At 38.5% G+C, this 17,898-nt stretch overlaps 3 protein-coding genes across 6 annotated transcripts; all 3 read left to right on the top strand.

Annotated features, from left to right (window-relative positions):
• The first annotated feature begins 66 nt into the window (after positions 1–66).
• si:ch73-382f3.1 (uncharacterized protein LOC100151273 homolog) lies at positions 67–3,266 on the top strand. Of its 2 annotated transcripts, XM_063461567.1 has the most exons (5): positions 67–173; positions 289–459; positions 707–866; positions 1,318–1,493; positions 1,678–3,266. In XM_063461567.1, the coding sequence occupies exons 2-5, from the start codon at positions 310–312 to the stop codon at positions 2,059–2,061; spliced, it is 870 nt and encodes a 289-aa protein (XP_063317637.1). In that variant the 5' UTR covers positions 67–173; positions 289–309; the 3' UTR covers positions 2,062–3,266. The 2 variants fall into 2 exon arrangements, with proteins under 2 accessions (XP_063317637.1, XP_063317636.1); XM_063461566.1 differs by lacking the exon at positions 67–173 and having other exon boundaries at positions 186–459.
• Positions 3,267–6,146: 2,880 nt separating this feature from the next.
• Positions 6,147–10,549, top strand: selenop2 (selenoprotein P2). 2 transcript variants are annotated; one of them, XM_063461115.1, is made up of 5 exons: positions 6,147–6,252; positions 6,836–7,090; positions 7,817–8,029; positions 8,313–8,421; positions 9,565–10,549. In XM_063461115.1, exons 2-5 carry the CDS (start codon positions 6,864–6,866, stop codon positions 9,838–9,840), a joined length of 825 nt encoding a protein of 274 aa, XP_063317185.1. In that variant the 5' UTR covers positions 6,147–6,252; positions 6,836–6,863; the 3' UTR covers positions 9,841–10,549. The 2 variants fall into 2 exon arrangements, with proteins under 2 accessions (XP_063317185.1, XP_063317184.1); XM_063461114.1 differs by having other exon boundaries at positions 6,832–7,090.
• Positions 10,550–10,844: 295 nt separating this feature from the next.
• elovl8a (ELOVL fatty acid elongase 8a) lies at positions 10,845–17,411 on the top strand. Of its 2 annotated transcripts, XM_063461116.1 has the most exons (8): positions 10,845–10,981; positions 12,873–12,933; positions 13,030–13,217; positions 13,981–14,061; positions 14,779–14,835; positions 15,098–15,212; positions 15,331–15,458; positions 17,189–17,411. In XM_063461116.1, exons 1-8 carry the CDS (start codon positions 10,976–10,978, stop codon positions 17,354–17,356), a joined length of 804 nt encoding a protein of 267 aa, XP_063317186.1. In that variant the 5' UTR covers positions 10,845–10,975; the 3' UTR covers positions 17,357–17,411. The 2 variants fall into 2 exon arrangements, with proteins under 2 accessions (XP_063317186.1, XP_063317187.1); XM_063461117.1 differs by lacking the exon at positions 13,981–14,061 and having other exon boundaries at positions 10,846–10,981.
• The last annotated feature ends 487 nt before the right edge of the window (positions 17,412–17,898 follow it).

The following is a 17,898-nucleotide window of genomic DNA, read 5'->3' as shown; positions in this document are numbered from 1 at the left end:
GCATACAAACAGTGCGTCACTATACTTGACCACCGTAGGGAAGTGCGCCATTTTGGCTCAAACAAAGTCAGCTATATTTTCTCCCCGTTAAGATGATATAAGTTGTTTTCGTGTTTTTTTTCTGTTAAAAATCTACAGGGCATGACTGTGCTTTCCACAAGTTAACGTTTGATGCAAGTGTAACATTTTCTCGTTTTTAGAGCGTGCACGCAGTTAGTAATGATTAAAAGTCACAGCTTAGCTGTACTGTAAGCCAAGCTAACTTAACATTTGGCTTTGCTGTTGCAGTTTGTTGTGACTGTGTGTGCAATGGGTGGCTGCTCCGCTCCAAACTGCTCCAATTCAACCAGCATAGGCAAGCAGCTGTTTCGGTTCCCCAAAGACCCTGTGCGGAAGAAGAAATGGGTGGTGAACTGTCGACGGGACTTTGAACCAACTCCTCACTCCAGACTCTGTCAAGTAAGTTTACAACATAGTAGTAGAAAAAAAAGTAGACCCAAATCTAAACAGACTAGAATCATGGATTAAATGAATAAGTAGAATTAGGATTTATATATTTATTCACCGGATAATTATCTTCTGAGTTCAGCTAATTGTCAATCTTTAACCTTTTGTCATAATATCTATAATTCATGTTATTGTCTTTTGGTTTTTTATTATTTGGATTGAGTGTATGTCTTCTTTTCACTTGCTTCATTTCTTTAAGGACCATTTTGAGCAGAGCCAGTTTGAGGAAATAGCCAGGTCTCCAGCTGGGGGGAAGAAGCTGAAACCTAATGCTATCCCTACTCTATTCAATGTTGGAGAACCTCCCTACCCCGCATTCACGGTTCCCTACATCCTGCACCCTTTGAAACCTGAGCCAGGTACTGGAAATTTAAGGTGTAAAGTTGCTCTGGATGCTTTTTACTCTGATTAGAATTGAATTGAATGGATGGATTTTTGGTGAACTACAAAATGCTTGCTGTGTGTGAAAGGTCACAACACTTACTGTATAGTTGTCTGTTATCTCTTACTTTTCACATCATGAATTCCTGTAGAAAGCATTTCTATTGGAAGATACAGTAAAAACAGCCCAGCAACACGTTGCACATAAGCAGTGTTGTCTGGTTGCTCGTAAATGTAGATGAGCATTTTGGAGAAAAAACAGAAATATTTGTCTCAACAGAAAAACCCAGAAGTTCTATGTGCAGTTATTGAACCGTTAACTTAGCTCCATGTCTCCAGAAATATTTAAGAAGATATCTTCTTGTTTGGTTTTTCTACTCTAGTTCTCAGAAATTTAATTGCACTTTTTTCCCTTGTGTTTTGGTGTAGTGGAGAAGGACCTGAATTTCGGGGACCATGGCTATGCCAGACGCACCCCTTTGCCTGGCTTGGAGGAGGAAGATGCGGACAGAACATCTGAAGATCAGCAGCCCTGCACACATTGCCAGCTGCTTAGGAAACAGCTGGAACAGGAGATGCAACACACTGCAAGGCTGCAGAAAGAGGTAGGACAGCTGATGACTTCCCCTGCAAATCAAAGCCTGGTTTGTTGTACTTTTTTTTTTTTTTTGGAGAGCATTGTAAGGTTTCATTGCGTTATGCAAATTATTATGAAAGTTGTTACAAAGTAATGAGTGTATATGTGCAATAAAATGGCCCAAACTAACCATACACTCCTGTTTCTGTCAGGCTGAAGAGATGAAGAAGCGTCTTTATCGACTTGACCGGCTTGAAAAGGGTCTCCAGAACTTTCTGTATGAGGACCAGATCCGAGCCCTGTCACTCACCAAACGCTCCCGACGTGCTGTCTGGTCTCCGGAGACAATCCTGAAAGCCCGGAATATCCGCTGTGCGGTTGGCACCAAGGGGTACGAGTACCTGAGAGAGATTGGTTACCCGTTACCCTCCTATAGGACTCTGTGTAACCGTTTGGAGACTAAGATCATGGTGACGACTGATATGAGTTGCGAGGAACTAGCAGAGCTAGGCCTGGGGCTCATGGCCACCTGCGACAGTCCCCCTGAAGTTGGAGATAATGATGAGGAAGAACTGATAGGTGTTTTGTCTTCTTAGCAGTTTGCGTGAATTGCTAAAGACTAAAGAGAGGATTTGCTGAATTGCTGTGAGGGACATTGTGCTTTGTATCTCCTCCTTGAATGACTTGACGTGAATTTGCTTTTGTTATGTCAACTGGTTGCACTTGCAAATGCTTATATGCGTGTGATCAGCTGATAAGCGATGCTCAGGCAGCAGTTAGCCTACAGTTTTACTTGTAGTATTTTCTTCCCACCCTGCTGTTATCCCATCTGGAATCAGATACTGATGATTTTTTTTTCAGGTCCCTGATGCCAAAGAGGTGTTGATAAAAATATAACCTTTGGTGTTGGTGCGTGGCATTAAGAGAATCTATTTGAAACAGCTTAAATGTCAGCTTCCCTTAGCTTGACTAAAATGCCGAATAGGTGCTCGGCAAAATCCAACTACCATCATGAGACCAGAGGTGGTAGGGGAAACAGTAAAGCTTATTACAAGTGAAACAAGACTTTCTACCAGAAGACTGCATTTCCTGCTTTGGAGCTAGATGTTTACTAATGAGTTCAACATAGGGGAAGATTGGGTTAAAATCAAATGAGCCCTTAACAATGATAAGCATACACATTGAATTGTGGGACTATGAGTATAGTGTGCATTAAAATCTGATATGTCATGAGTTGTTAAACGATTCTCGATATAAAAGCAACTGAGAGCAACCAGCACCAAAAGCAAAGGACACTGCTACGCCAGAACAGCAGGAAACAGGGATGGACTCGCCACCTATGAAAATGCTGACCCACTGTGAGCTTGAACATGTGCAGAGCATGTGTACCATGTAGCTTGTTACTGATTGTAGTTGAGAATTGTTTAGAGGAATCATTTGCACAAACCCTGACAAGTTTGATGCTTGTGTTTTTAAAGTCAAGTGTCTCACGTCTGAGCTTGGCTGATATTTTACTGGCTCTGTTTACATGTATAATAAAATTAGTATTTGGGATATTTAACTTTATTTAAGTTTCATATAGACACATCTCATTACAGTGTTCCCTCGACATTGTGATTTTTTTTTCTTTTTTCTTATTTATTTTCAATCTTTTTGTTTTGTTTTGATTTTTTTTTCTTTTTTTGGGTGGGATGTAAAGCACATGATTTATGTCTTTAACCATAACACGGGTTTAGTATCAAACTATATTGTTCAATCATACCTCTCCAATTTAAGCATTAATAAAACTGAATTTCTGTACCTTATTTTGGTCACATGTACACAACTGAGACCCTTGCTGTTTTTCAAGAAGGTTCCAAAAACGATGTATGGAAAAGGAAATAAGAGTAAATCCTGCACTGGTGAATAACTTAATTCTGCACTACAGTGTAAATTTCACTCTGAGAATTCCCCCTTTGCTCTGTTTTGAAGTGTTCAAATTTTCTGGATAGTTTAAGTCAAGGTACAACCTCAAAATTTTTACAGAAGCTTGAATATATACATACTTACACTAATATTTTATTAAATGTCCCTTAGCAAGTTGTACCTCAACCAGACACCTTTGGTAGCTGTTTCCATTGGTACGGACATGACTTTTAAGCACAATCCACAAATTGTCGATACTGTTGAGTGTTTTGGGAAGGCCATTCTGGCAGCTTAATGTTGGCCTGCTTTGTGTGTTTGAGATCATGTCATGTTGGAACAACCAATTATGTCCATGTTTCAACTGTGTAGCTGTTAATTTGTGATGTTGAGATGCCGATACATTTGGGTCAATTTGGAGGCAGTCCTCTCTCATTATTCGGTCCACTTTGTGCAAAGTACCAGTACCACTGGCAGTAAAACAAACCCAGAGCATGATGATCACCATGCTTGACCACTGGTACAATGTTCTTAAGTTGAAAGCCTCTCCTTCACTCCTCCAAACATACCTCTTGTCACTGAGGCCAACAGGCTCAGCCTTTGTCTTATCTGGCCATAAAACCTTTCTGCAGAAAGCATCCATTTCTCATTCATGAGTGAGGCTCAAGTTGTTGATTTTGAAGCAGAGGCTTCTTTCTTGGTTGGCATCCACTCCCATGGCAATGTAAAAATCTCTCCTCTGTGGACAGTGACCCTGGTGTTCCAGCAGTTCCCAGTTCATAGCAAATGCAAACGTTAGTGGTTCTTAACCAGTTTCCTCTCATTTGAGGGGGACAGTTTAGCTCTACTATCAGACAGACAAGCAGTCGAACAACTTGTACTTTTGATAGTTGTTTGCAAGGTTATTATAGTTCACTTAAACTAGATGTGGAAACACACTTAACAATTTTATTAACTGAAACAGAAATAAAAACTTGCACAAAAGATTAAAGTAACATGATTTTGTGAATTTGGGAAACTAGCTAAAATATAAATAAAAAAACAGGAAAATACTTAGTTTTGGTACGTTACTTTGGTAAAACTCGACTGTTTTTTTGTTTTTTGTAATACTCATTTTCCTAAATCTTGCCTCTGATATATACCCTTTATACAATAATAACTAAAAAGACTACAAATAACACAAAAACTAATAAAAACTCAATTAAATTAAAAGCGAAAAGTTAAAATAAAATTAAAACCTAATTTAGAAAATACATAACTATAATACCTGAGTTCCTGAGACCTTCCCATTGGGAGTACTGGTCAATACAGTAAACATTACCTTTTTACACTGGCAAAGAGAAACTCCCAGTTGTGCTCAATTATGATCCCCAACAAGAAGTCGAAAGATATTGTAGAACCTTGAGCAATACTTATTAAAAGATTTAAATGACTGCATGTATGTATTTGAGCCTGTATGTATAATTTTGGTCCTGTGTGGATCAGAGAAAATCCAATAAATTTAAACTTGTGCACCAGAATCTTGTTTTCTAAAAGTCATTAAAGTAATGCTGTAACTGTAAGATCATCCGTATAACAGTTCAAAGAAGTTAAAAGCCCCAAATGACCATGAGATTCATGCTCATGAGTGGATGGAAACTTGTGACTGCAACTATACACGTTCTCCATGTCAGGCAGCTCACAGTAACAGCTAATATTAGATACTAGAATAAAAATGAAAGCATATTAATTTACTAGTGATAAAACTTAAACCCAAGTCTCATTAAATCCCACTGTTGTAACTTAATCTCAGGTCATGTGTGTTACTTTTCCCCACATAAAACAAACAGCTGCCCAGGTTGGACTTTGAGCAAATCGGTGACATAAAAGCCAATATATTTATTTACATTGCAATGGCAAGAAAACTTTAAGTCAGTGTAAACAGATGAACTTATTTTTTTCTACATTTTTGAAGATTAACCATCAAGGTTCACACAAAGCATGGTTTTCCTGCCCGTCCCTATTTATTGATCAAACAGCTCTTTTCAGTACATTTTTTCAAGTTGACTCTTTCGTGTTGATTATCACTGATTTTTGGCCTTTGAACTCTTTCTTAAATGGAGCCCTGTGTTTGTTTGTCATGGTGACATTCACCTTTGCACACTCTAAAGCTTGGCTCGCATAGGTAGGTAACTATGATTGAGCAGCTGAAAAACTGCACGTTTACTGTGTTCACCAGCTTTTTATAGTGTAATGTGGAGTTAACATCTGACATTTAACACCACACACAAAGTACAACAGAGGTGGGTGGTAATGTTTTCGGTTTTACGGAATAAGAGTGGGCTCAGTAAAAACCTTTGGATAATAGTCTTACATGCAGCACCAAGGGTAGATTTCATTCTGAAGGCAGCAGGAAAGTCTGCACCAAATCTCACTCTAATCGTAACTAAATCTAAATTATCCAAATATTTAATTTGACATTTTACTCAAAACCACATGGTCTTCACAGAGTGCTATAGCCTAGATGAGTCAGTGCTATAGCCTAGAAGTCGAATTACTAAAAATGTGCAGGGAATCAAGGAACCACGAATATCATGTTTCATATCGGTCCACTCAATAGTTATAACCACCTAATCAATAACTGCTTGTTCAGTCAACAAGGTAACCAGAATTTTGTGGTAGTACATTAAATTAATAAAGAGTGTGATTTTACTCAAATTTACTTGCATTCAAATAAAGTCCTTTGTTTAGTCTCTCTCTCTCTCTCTCTCTCTCTCTCCCCCTCTCCTTCTGTCTCTGTCCCTCTGTTTGATTTGGGGGAAGTGCTTAGTCAACCTCAAAGGCTTTAAAAACAACAGGGGTTTACTGTCTGCATGTTTGGGTCGCAGAACAGAGAAAGAGAAAAGGTAAGATCACCTTTTTGGGCTTAAAGTGTTTGTTTTTAAGGCTTTAAGTCTTTTGTTCTGAAGGTCAAACATATTAACTATTGTAGGGGTGTATTTTGTGGAATTCCAACTAATGCACTTTTACCACAGAGATCTGTTCCTGTCTTGTAAACTTTAATACTTGTTATACATCTAAACATTTAAATTTGGAGAGGAAATTATCTAACAAAAGTGATCCAGATCACGTTGAAACAGAGAGACAGTACAGTCTGAGTCTGTCTCTGTCTGTCTTTGTTTTGATGCTTGCGTGCTCTCCATTTGCCCCAAAATACCTCTGTGTGCCCGCTGTTTACCCTGGCTCTTTTTGCAGATTATCTTCGCATGTAAAGACAGACACAATGATGTTTTGCTCTTTTAATTATTTTTGGATCCGACTGAGTGCTACTGATTGAACCCCAGACTGCCTAGTCTGCATGTGCTATCTCCTTTCCCCTGACTTTGTGCCGCAAAGCCTTGGAAAAGATTTTTTCTCTTCACATTAGGTGCAAAACATTTGTTGTTTTTGTTTGTTCAATTATTGCACAATGTCTTTCTTGTCAGGTAGATACAGTCCAGGCTGCCAGGGAGAGACAATGGGCTCTCTCTTGACGCTGTGGCTGTTCGCAGCTTTGCCAGGCCTGCTGTGGGCCTCACACAGCACTCTGATTGTGGAGGGGGACAATGATGCCTCCAGGATCTGCAAACCTGCCCCCCAGTGGGACATTAAGGGATATGCACCCATGCAAGACTTGTTGGGAAACGTGGCTGTTGTGGCGCTGCTGAAGGCGTCCTGACAATTCTGCCTCAAGCAGGCATCCAAGTAAGAAAGTTGTAATAGTTGAAACTCCTATTTTTAAGTTTTATTTTGAAGAGTAAACTCATTAACCAGTTGTATGTATTTTTTATTGGCTTCTTAATAATACAATTTTACTTTATAGTCTTGTTATTTTCTAAAACCTTTTTTCTGAAACACTATTTCCCAATAGTCCTCAAATTTGTATTTTAGTTTAAAAAAAAGAAGTCATTTTAAATAGACTACTAGATGGCATGCTGTTAAAGGAAAAACAGAAAAGGAATCCACACCGTCTTTATACAGACCTTAAATCTCTCATATGTTGAAATTGCTGGGATACAACACTCCAGTATACTAATATTAACAATATAAGAAGAATTATATATTATTAGAAATGACCATATAATCTGAGCTGATTTTTTTTGTCTTATTTTGAAGAGTAAAAATAAGCAAAATGTAAAATAAACATGATCTATGTACAAAAGGTGTTTTTGTGGAGAGACAGTTGCTCAGAATTCCTCTTATAAGCCTCTAAAAAAGATTCTGCTGCACATTCAGTGTAGTAAAGATTTATCATCCTTTTATTGCTGTTTATGTCTCTTAAAACTGGAAGACAGAGAAGCCATCCTTGTTCCTTGAGTCAAGGCTTTGGCGTCCTTTGATTCTAGAAAGACCTTTTCCAACTGTCCAGATTAACAGCGATGTGAGATTATACCCAGCTCTCTATCTTCTCTTCCATCTGTTCATCCGTAGAATTGGAGGCCTGCGTGATAGGCTGAATCGCAGCAACATGACTGAGGTGTCTTTCATAATAGTAAATGAGCGTGACGCTCATTCCAGAGCAATGTATTGGGAGCTGAAGAGAAGTGCTCCCACCGGGGTCCCCGTGTTTCAGCAGCAACCTTTACAAAATGATGTGTGGGAGGCTCTGGACGGAGACAAGGATGACTTCCTGGTTTATGACAGGTGAGATGAACCTGCCCTTCATGACATTTACCTCATATTTTTGATTTTATTTAGGGCAAAACACTTTAAATGTTTGAACTTTGCTTTAAATCATGCATGTGAACAGTTCATAGATAGCAGGGTGTGACTTAAAACAGGGTAATGTAGATAATGGTATGATGTGTACATCAAGGAGTGGAGGAGAGAACATGCAGTGTTCAAACATGTCATATTTGTATGCATCATGTGGACATTATGAATTTGCGTTTCAATTCTCCCTCTCTTTCTGCTTCATTTTCTCCAGGTGTGGTCTCCTCACCTTTCATATAGTGATGCCTTACAGTTTTCTGCATCACCCTTTCGTAGAGGCTGCAATCAGAGCTACTTATCAGAAAAATATCTGTAACTGCACTGTGAGTGATCAGTGGAAACATGTGTGCGAAATGAATGAAGTCCAATGTTTTAGTTCACAGAACTAATCAACAGACCTGGGCGTACCCCGTCATTTATCCTATGACATCTGGCATGGATGGATGCATGGAAGGATGGATGGATGACTGGATGGATGAATGCATGGAAGGATGTATGAATGAAAGTATGGATGGATGAATGCATGGATGGATGGATGAATGAATGGATGGATGGATGGTTAAATGAATGGATGAATGAATGGATGGATGGATGAATGGAAGGATGGATGGATGACTGGATGGATGAATGAATGAATGGAAAGATAGATAGATGTATGAATGAAAGTATGGATGGATGGATGGTTAAATGAATGGATGAATGAATGGATGGATGGATGAATGAATGGATGGATGGATGGATCATTGGATGAATGAATGGAAGGATAGATAGATGGATCAATGGATGGATAGATGGATGACTGGATGAATGAATGGAAGGTTAGATGGGTGGATGGATGGATGGATGGATGGATGACTGGATGGAAGTACGGATGGATGGAAAGATGGGTGGATGGTTGGATGAATGGATGGAAAGATGGGTGGATGACTAGATTGATGGATGAATGGATGCCTGAATGGATGGATGAATGAATGGATGGATGGATAAACTACTCAATATTTTTATGTTCTGTAATGTTTCCTTTTCATAGTGAGGGACTGGCAAGGAATTGTTGGCCAGCTTCACATTAACTTGACTGGGATTTATTGGTAGGTTGGCCTCTTGTAGTTAGTTGAGTTGTCTTGAGTTGGCCCTCAGTTTGGGTTCTCATCAGCCACAGGAATAAATGTTGGGAATAAAACTGGTTTTTTTTTTAAAAAGTAGTAATTAGGTTTTAAGAGCAGCAGAGCATTTCACAGCAATGAGGCTGACTAAAAACAAGGTAGAGATTATTAATCAGAAACATTAGCTAATGTTAATGATAACTAATAGCAAGTTGATAACATTTTACTACATCAGTGTTGTGCCTTTACTTTAATGTGCTGCCCCCAAGTGGCCGAAATAAATGCGACAATTGTGAGTGTGACGCAGCTTTAACTCAAGAATAATGAATATGGTGTGTGTGACTGTGTATTCCTCTTTTCCAGAGTAATTCTACTTCATCTGTCGGTAGTAACAACATCACAAAGAATGGCACAGCTCAGCTTGTTGACGAAGGTTCAGAAGTGGCAGACACAGCTTCTGGAGGGACTCACCACCACCACCACGACCATCATCATGATGACCCCCCCTCTCATCATCACCACCTCGATCAACATTCCAGTCACCAGAATCAGTCGCTACATCAGCAGGATCAGGGTGATTCTACTTCTCATCACCACCACCACCATTCCCCCCATCAGCAGCACCAGCATGATCATTAATCTGGCAGCAGCACTGATAACTAACATTTGTAATTTGCTTTAGTGCAGTTTAGTGTAGTTTGATTAGAATCTGAATGTTTTTTGTGCATTTTTATTTTATTGTATTGTCTAATTATAAGCAGTGATTACACTGTGGTTTGTCTACTGGCATTTCCACACTCCACATCTCTGTGTGGATAAAGTAAACATTCTCCACCATCTCCTCACATTAATGAAGTCCGCAGTGTAAAAGCTGCTTGCAGAAAACTGTGGATGGATGTGTGTGGCGAGATGGGATGGATCAAGAGTTACTGTCACCCACACAGAGCCAGGGGAGGGTGTGCAATGCTGCTGAGCAAACCTCAGTCAGATTACTGTTTAAAGTGGATATGACTACCATTTATAGCATGTTTCATGATGAATATTTGTAGTGATTTGTGTGTGCTAATTGTTCTTTGCTGCAACTTTTCATTTAAGGAATACAGGAGGTGATTTAAAACTGAATATACTAATCATATGTAATCATTAGACACTGTGTTGCATGTAGAAGACATCCATAGTATTCGCTTCTGTTTGACCCACCTGATCCACTACAGGCTGCATGTTTGCTGTGTGACTCATGTTTCTTCTTATGAATTCAGAGTGTGGAAAGAAGCATATAAATTGTTTTGTTTAAAAAAGCAGATCTAGAGACCAAGTGATTTTTATTAAAAATTAACATTAAAATGGACTCTTCTGTCTTATGTCTATGGTATGTGTCCTTTTTAACTTTAGTAATGACAAAAACCTGGCAGTAGCAAGGCAGTGTTAAATGGATTCAATTATTTTAGTTTAACTTCTTCTTTTCCCTTAAACCAATGGTCTGTTGCTAGTTATCTAGACACCAAGTGATTTATTATTTTATATATTAAGTGAAAATTCAAGCTGTATAATGAATTTATTCGACTTTTTGTATCATATGATTTTGAATTTTCTTCAGTCACACTTGCATTAGCATTTTCAGATAGGATTTAGCTGGCAGTTACACACCGTAGTACTGTATGTTAAACCGCGCACACACATTGATTAACTCAGTCCTGCTTAGGACTTGACTGAGATGCCGCATGCTCTGACAGGACAGAGCTGAAGAGAGAAATCACAGCTATAGACCATCACAATGAAGGTAAAGTGAATGTTATTTTGAATGTGAATGTTATTTTCAGCTGTGTTTACTGTAGATTCTCCTCACATTGTTGGAGGCTGCCGTGGTTAAAAGCTGTTATCTTAATGATAACTGCTGCATAAATGAAGATGCATAGGCTCATGCTGTTATTTTGAAAATACTGTTTATTTCTGGTCTTGAAAGCATCTTCTTATAACTTTCCCTTCAGTACTACTCTACACGTGAAACCTTAGCACATAGGAGTTCTGTTTGGCTCTGTTAGGGATTGTTTTCCGTAAATCCTTATGAGGACACAGGTAAGGCTTAACTGCTTAGCCTAGCTCTGGCCACACAGCCTGCTGCTTCTAAATAGTGCTTTAACTTACATTAAGTAGCAGAGTGCATTTAATATTAACAGACTGTTAAAGAACAAATTTATCTCCTCACCACTGCATATTATTGGTTATTGATGAATAGACTGTAAATAAAAGATAAAATTAGTCACTGATTTCTGGACTCTGCTTTTGGAAGACTCGACCTTATCATTTTATCCTGTGCCCCGTTGCATTTTTTGAAACCAGGTGTTGGACATGAGAGTGCCGTGCTAAAGTCATCAGCTAAGGCTAGCAAGCTTGGCTAACAAGCTGCATCCATCAATAGTATAGGTGCAACACAAAGACATCAAAACTGGAGCACCAACTTGCTGTAGCCACATTATTTAGCTTAGAATTCCAGTAAAAAATACTATTAAAGGCACCAACACCACATACATGCTCAAATTCAATACCAGTATAGTTACCAGGCTGGATACCTGTTATTTTAATGAGTGACATTTTAACATGGCAGTCTACTGGGACTGATACTCTTTGGAAGCCATTAGAAGAACTGCACTTTCGGACTCTTCGGCATTGGCTTCATTGATGGTGGATGAAGCATGTGTTAGCCTGGAAAAAGTAGGGTTGTTAATTTATTTCCATTCTTTGATCCCATGGCAGTCCAGTAGGAGGTTTGAAAATATACAGATTTCCCCCCTTACTTGTATTTTTTTTCTTTTTTATATAATAGTGCAACTAATGAATCAACTCTTCTGAGACATAGCAGTTTAGAGCAGTAGTGATCCAGTTTATCTGTAAAAAGACTGTATATTTCTTAAGTTCTACCCAAGCCTGAGGCAAACATGGGGCAACACCACAAGATGAGTCTGATGGTGAAAAGTAAAGAGAAACACACCTGCTGTACACACAACTTTCATCTTCAGACACTAGATGGCAGCACTGTAATACTTTAATCACACCAGGACACGCGTCACCCTGTCGTCCACATCAGTCAGCCACTCATCAAGAGGATTATTAGTTATCATCCATTATCAAAAGAGATACGTTTGGATTAGTGCACATATTCCCTAAATTGTAATGCAGATTATCTCCTGGTAGTTTAATCAATTTTGCAGCGAGGTGTTGTTTGTTGCAAAATACTTTTTGAGAAGAGTACTATTTATGAGCGTGCGAAGTGCTGGGAACAGTTATTTGTACTGATATAAAAAAGTTTATATGAGTACATTTTATGGTTTGTACCAAAAAACCTGCAAATGACTTTATGTGTAGTCATCATCTTATGATGAGGGTTTTGAAACCAGACCTCGTCCAGTGCAGTACAACAAAATGAAACTTTAATGCAGTGACAAATCATGTTTAGCCTTACCTTTGCAGAATGAACACAATATTAGAAAAATCAATAATGTAGAACAGCATAAATGCCATATAAGCAAGTGTGATCATTATACCAAAAAAGGCGTTTGATGTTTTCTGGTTTTTTTGTGAGAGACTTATATTATCCATTTCATTTTAAAACCTTTGTGTTTGCTTCAGCTTTGCAAATTAAAGTTTCTCTTACTTATTTTTTTCTGTTTCAGGATTTTCAAGCTATGTGGCAGAAAGTCCAGTTATTTTACCATGGGATTTTGGAAAAAGGAGGCATGTAAATTAATTTACCCATTTTTTTCTCAGAGAGCAGCAGTTTCTTTTTTTCTGAAAGTCTTTCTGCTTTTCTCTCACCTTCTTGTCATTTAGACAAAAGGACAGACAACTGGCTTCTGGTCTATTCTCCTGTGCCAATTAGCTGTGTCTTCCTGTGTTACTTGATCATTATATGGGTGGGGCCAAAGCTAATGGCAAGGAGGCAGCCAGTGAACCTCAGACCTGTCTTGATAGTTTACAACTTTGCCATGGTCTGCCTGTCTGCCTACATGTTCTATGAGGTAAATACCATACTGCTTGAAGGAACTATCGGAAAAGACAACGGGGAGCTGGAATTCAGAGCAGCTAAAAGGAAGTCAGTATAGGATAATACAACAACTTCCAATGACATTAAAACCACCTGCTTAATATTGTGTAGATGTTACTCATGGGACCAAAAGAGCTCTGATGTTTTAGGGGATGGATACAGAACCACTGGGGGTGTCCTTCAATCCCTGCTGTATCTCTCTTTTGTGTCCAGTGATACATAAATGCCAACAGAACCTCCCACTCTTTTGAGATAATCAATGTAACTCACTTCACTTCCCAGTGGTTTCAGTTTGTAGCAGTTTGTAGCTAGTGGATTCTAGTACTTGCATGTCAACTCTCCTAAAACAGTTATTGGCATATAAAACACACAGAGCAAATAGATCATAAAAAAATAAACCATCCAAATGGCTGTCAAAGTTTGTGAATCTGTAAAATCCTAATGTGAGCTATAAAATAGTTTAATATAGGCAATTTTGGACAGAAACACCACCTAAAGCAATCCACATCTGTCGGAGTGTAAACAGACATTTTATCATCGGCTCTGTTTGGGAGTCTGTGCTGCGCATCAGTGGCTACATTTTCACCGTGTACAGTATGATTTAAAGATCAAATGGTGCATGGTTCATGTGTCCTATTCCTGCATGGAATACTTGGTAAAGGATTTTTAACTATTTAATGAAAAGTCATTTTGCTAAATGAACGAAAAAACAAGCAGAGGAGCTTTTCTCTTTCCAGTTTACAACCTCTTCCTGGTTGGCAGGATACAGTCTGCTGTGCCAGCCAGTGGACTACAGTGACAGCCCATTGGCCATGAGGGTAAATGTTTTTCACTAAATGAATTTTGACATGTACAGTACTGTGAAAAAACTGTCGAGCCATTTCTTGGATTTTGTTTCCGAGCAGCCAGACTGTTTTGGAGAGCAATAGCTCTCCAGGCTTTCTGAAGTTTATCTTTGGACATTGGTTGCTTTTTCACTTATTTTCAGTCCAGTCCTTGTACCTGACCATTTTCAAAAGAAAGTTTTTTTGTTTTTTAACCCACTTAACGCCGACTGATGAGACAGTGTTTTGTCTACACATAATAGACAATTTAGCAAAGAGCCAATTTTAAATTGGATCCTTTGTTACAGACATCATGTCATAAAAGAAGAGGTGGCAGGCCTAAAAAGCTGTCTACATCAGATAAACAGTATTTGACAGTCCTGTCTTTGGGAAGTAGGAAACATTATAAGAAAGTATCCTAAGAGAGTTGTTCATAAAGTTGGACTTTGCAGCTCATTGGAATTGTACAGAATTGTTTCCATTTATGTTTGCATATTTCCGTAAATCTCTGCAATTCCAATTTTCATAGAAAACTGTAAAGAATGCTCATGGCTCAATATTTTTTACAGAACTGTGTATATATATATATATATATATATATATATATATATATATATATATATTTTTTTTTTTTTTTTTTTTTTTTTTTTTTAAATTGTTTGAACTGCAGTGCACGAAGGTTAATAATGTACTTTTTATAATTTTGGACAGATGGCCCGAGTGTGCTGGTGGTTCTACTTCTCCAAAGTTATAGAGCTCTGTGACACTGTGAGTTTCAAGCACTTTTTGCCCACTGAAGCGTCTTTCAGTGGGCTGGTTTCAGTCATTATGCAAATGTACTGTTTATAAGATTGGGGAAACCTGCAGTCAGCCGAGACTGAAGAAGTCACTTGGATGAGTGACGAAACGTTTCTCCCACAAAACGCTACGTCCAGATGAACAGAATCAACTTTTGGAGATATACGAGCATGTATTTTCATGGCTGCAAGACGCTTCTGCCTAACGGTCTTTGTGTGATTCTGTGATTCAGATATTTTTTATCCTAAGGAAGAAGAACAGTCAACTGACCTTCCTGCATGTCTACCATCACGCCACAATGATCTTCAACTGGTGGGCTGGGGTTAAATATGTGGCTGGTGGACAGTGTGAGTACAACCCACTAGTCCAGTCTTACAAAATATTGCGATTAAAGAGTCTTTGAGCAGCAAACAGAAATATTCAAGAAGATAATATATGGTTCTCATTCAGAGTGTCTGTGTACAGCTTTCCTGATAGGTCTGATTAACTCCCTCGTCCATATAGTGATGTACATGTATTACGGCCTGGCAGCTGTGGGACCAAGCATGACCAAATACTTGTGGTGGAAACGTTACCTCACCACCCTACAGCTGGTCAGTATGCATCTCATTCACATTCATTTTACAGTGATCCTCCTCTAACTTAAAAACGATCTCCTCTTAATTTTTAGCTCAATTTTATGTTGTTGCATAATTCATTATGGCTCATTAAGCCGTCAGTCTGTATTTCTATCTGTAGCATAAAGGCAGTCACCTTCCTGACTCTGCTATGTGTACTTTAAGAGCTTGTACAATAACAACAACTACTAAGCCATCAAAGGTGATAATCCTGAAAAAGCCAAAACTGGCTTTTTGGGAAAACAATATATAAAGTGGTGGATGTGTGTCAGTTAGAAATATTTTCTTTGTTCTCTCACACTTAAATAAGACCAAAAAGTCCTTATTCTGATAGGCTTAGTCATCACCAACGACGACTTAGATCTCAGAGGCTTAATAATTTGGTTTTGATGAGCTTAACTTGTAGGCTTCCTGATTGGTTTGTCATTGTTCTGACTGACTGCTGGCAAAACGAGACAGATTAGCAGCACTGATGCTCCTCAGCTAACTACTGGACCATCTGTTTTCTACTTATAGTCTAATGAAAAGACAATGCATCCTGTGCTTTTTTTCTTTCCCCTATGGCTTCAGCTTATATAGGTCAGTATGGTGCCTGACTGCCATTCTGTGACAATAATTGCACTGACCTTCAAAACGACCCCCAAGCCATCATTAACACTTGTCTTTACAATTTATTTAACTGAAGCTGAGGTAGTTCACTCGTGATTAGCTTTATGAATCCAATGGACACCTTCACATAGTGACTTATTTTCTTTTTTTAATGAGTACTTTTGCCTGTGTTACTCTCTGCTGACAACCCTACTCTGTTTTTATAAAAGAAAGATTTTAAAAACAGTCATATTGCATAGTATCTAAATGTAAATGTAAATTGTGGTTACACATATGTTACTGAGAAACGACCAAAAAATCACCACATACTGCAAGATAACTAATCTTTACTATTTTTGTTTCCATGTGAGCGTCACTGGATGTAAGATTAATAATGACATCATCGATATTACATATAATTTCATTCCTTTTCACGAGTAACTAAAGAATAACTTTGGAGTCATTTCCATAGACTGTATATAAAAGATGGGCTTAAGTCTGCATTCTTTCTAATGGCCAGCAGAGGGCAAACTTCTCTGGTTTCTGTTGCTTGACAAGACAAGACAAGACAACTCTTGCTTGTCTTGTCTGGGACGAGTTTATGGTCTTAATCACTAATTTCCAGTGACACTGAAGACAACTCAATTTTAACTCAATTTTTTATATAAAATATAATATTATATATAGAATTGTAACTTGTGGTTCAGTGAGAGAGTAAGCTTGCCCATGTGTCTGGCATGTCACTACCCTATAAGCATGTAGTGCCCCTCTGTTTCACTCCTTTCTTGTCGTTTGAAAACAGCAAGTTAAAAGAGCCCATTCAAGACAACCATTCACTAATTCATTATTCACTAATAACTTGGTAACATCACAATGGCTTTGTCCATTTTCTATATACAGACTGTGGATATTTCTCCAACCACTCTACAGCTGTACACCCAATATACAGAGGAACTTGCTGAAAGTGTTCAAGCCTATATAGCTCATCTAGCAAGTATGAAAATTGCCTAACTGTTACCCCTTACTGCTTTCATCTCTTACGTGACCATCAACTTGTAATTTTCTTGTACTCAGAGTGCCCTGAAAGTCTACCATCATGCTATTGTTTCTCTTTACAGCTCCAGTTTTTCATAGTGACTATCCATACCACCTACAATCTGTTTGCTGACTGTGACTTTCCTGACTCTATGAACATCACTGTTTTGGCATATTCTCTCAGCCTCATCATTCTCTTCAGTAACTTCTACTACAGAAGCTACCTCGTCGAAAAGAACAAGAAAACTTAACTCAAACTCAAAACTGTTATGAGAGAGGGAAGAAAAGGAAATAAAAAGAAACAAAAATCCATCTCTGTTTGTTTGCTATCCTGATCATTTAATTTTAGCGACTGTTTGGATGGTAATTCCCATTATGTATGAAAAATGGGATATAAACTTACAATATAATGTAACACCAGACAGGTGAAGCATATTTACCCCCATAAAGAGATGTGTGCTTCACAACAGTGCTGGTTACATTCATGTGCAGTGAATAGTCCTATTTTTTCATCTAGCAAGATCCCAGACACACTCAATACATGTTAACTGTGTTTGCTCCCCCAGCTGCTATTAGAAAAATACTTTTAATCTCCATTGGAGGTTTTACACCCACTGGATGGCAGTCAGATGTAGGTTGACGTTGCCCATACAGAATGGCACTCCATGCTCTCTATATATTTATTCTACTTGTGTTTGCCTCCAAAGTTCCCAGCACATAATCCCCTCTTACCGATGGGGAGACACCACACCCACCACCTACTTATCCACCCCATCTGTCATGATGTAAAAAT

This window comes from Pelmatolapia mariae, linkage group LG18, assembly GCF_036321145.2.
Source record: "Pelmatolapia mariae isolate MD_Pm_ZW linkage group LG18, Pm_UMD_F_2, whole genome shotgun sequence".
Lineage (NCBI taxonomy): Eukaryota > Metazoa > Chordata > Actinopteri > Cichliformes > Cichlidae > Pelmatolapia > Pelmatolapia mariae.
Note: the sequence above shows the minus strand (reverse complement) of the source record. Positions and strands in the feature narration are given on the sequence as shown.

Excerpts from the sequence above, each read along its gene's own strand:
- elovl8a (XM_063461116.1), top strand. Across the intron at positions 13,218-13,980 it reads CTGCCTACATGTTCTATGAG|TTTACAACCTCTTCCTGGTT; the intron begins GTAAATACCATA and ends TTCTCTTTCCAG. Across the intron at positions 14,836-15,097 it reads TTATAGAGCTCTGTGACACT|ATATTTTTTATCCTAAGGAA; the intron begins GTGAGTTTCAAG and ends TCTGTGATTCAG.
- si:ch73-382f3.1 (XM_063461567.1), top strand. The coding sequence starts at position 310 with ATGGGTGGCTGCTCCGCTCCAAACTGCTCCAATTCAACCAGCATAGGC. Across the intron at positions 460-706 it reads CTCACTCCAGACTCTGTCAA|GACCATTTTGAGCAGAGCCA; the intron begins GTAAGTTTACAA and ends CATTTCTTTAAG. Across the intron at positions 1,494-1,677 it reads CTGCAAGGCTGCAGAAAGAG|GCTGAAGAGATGAAGAAGCG; the intron begins GTAGGACAGCTG and ends TGTTTCTGTCAG.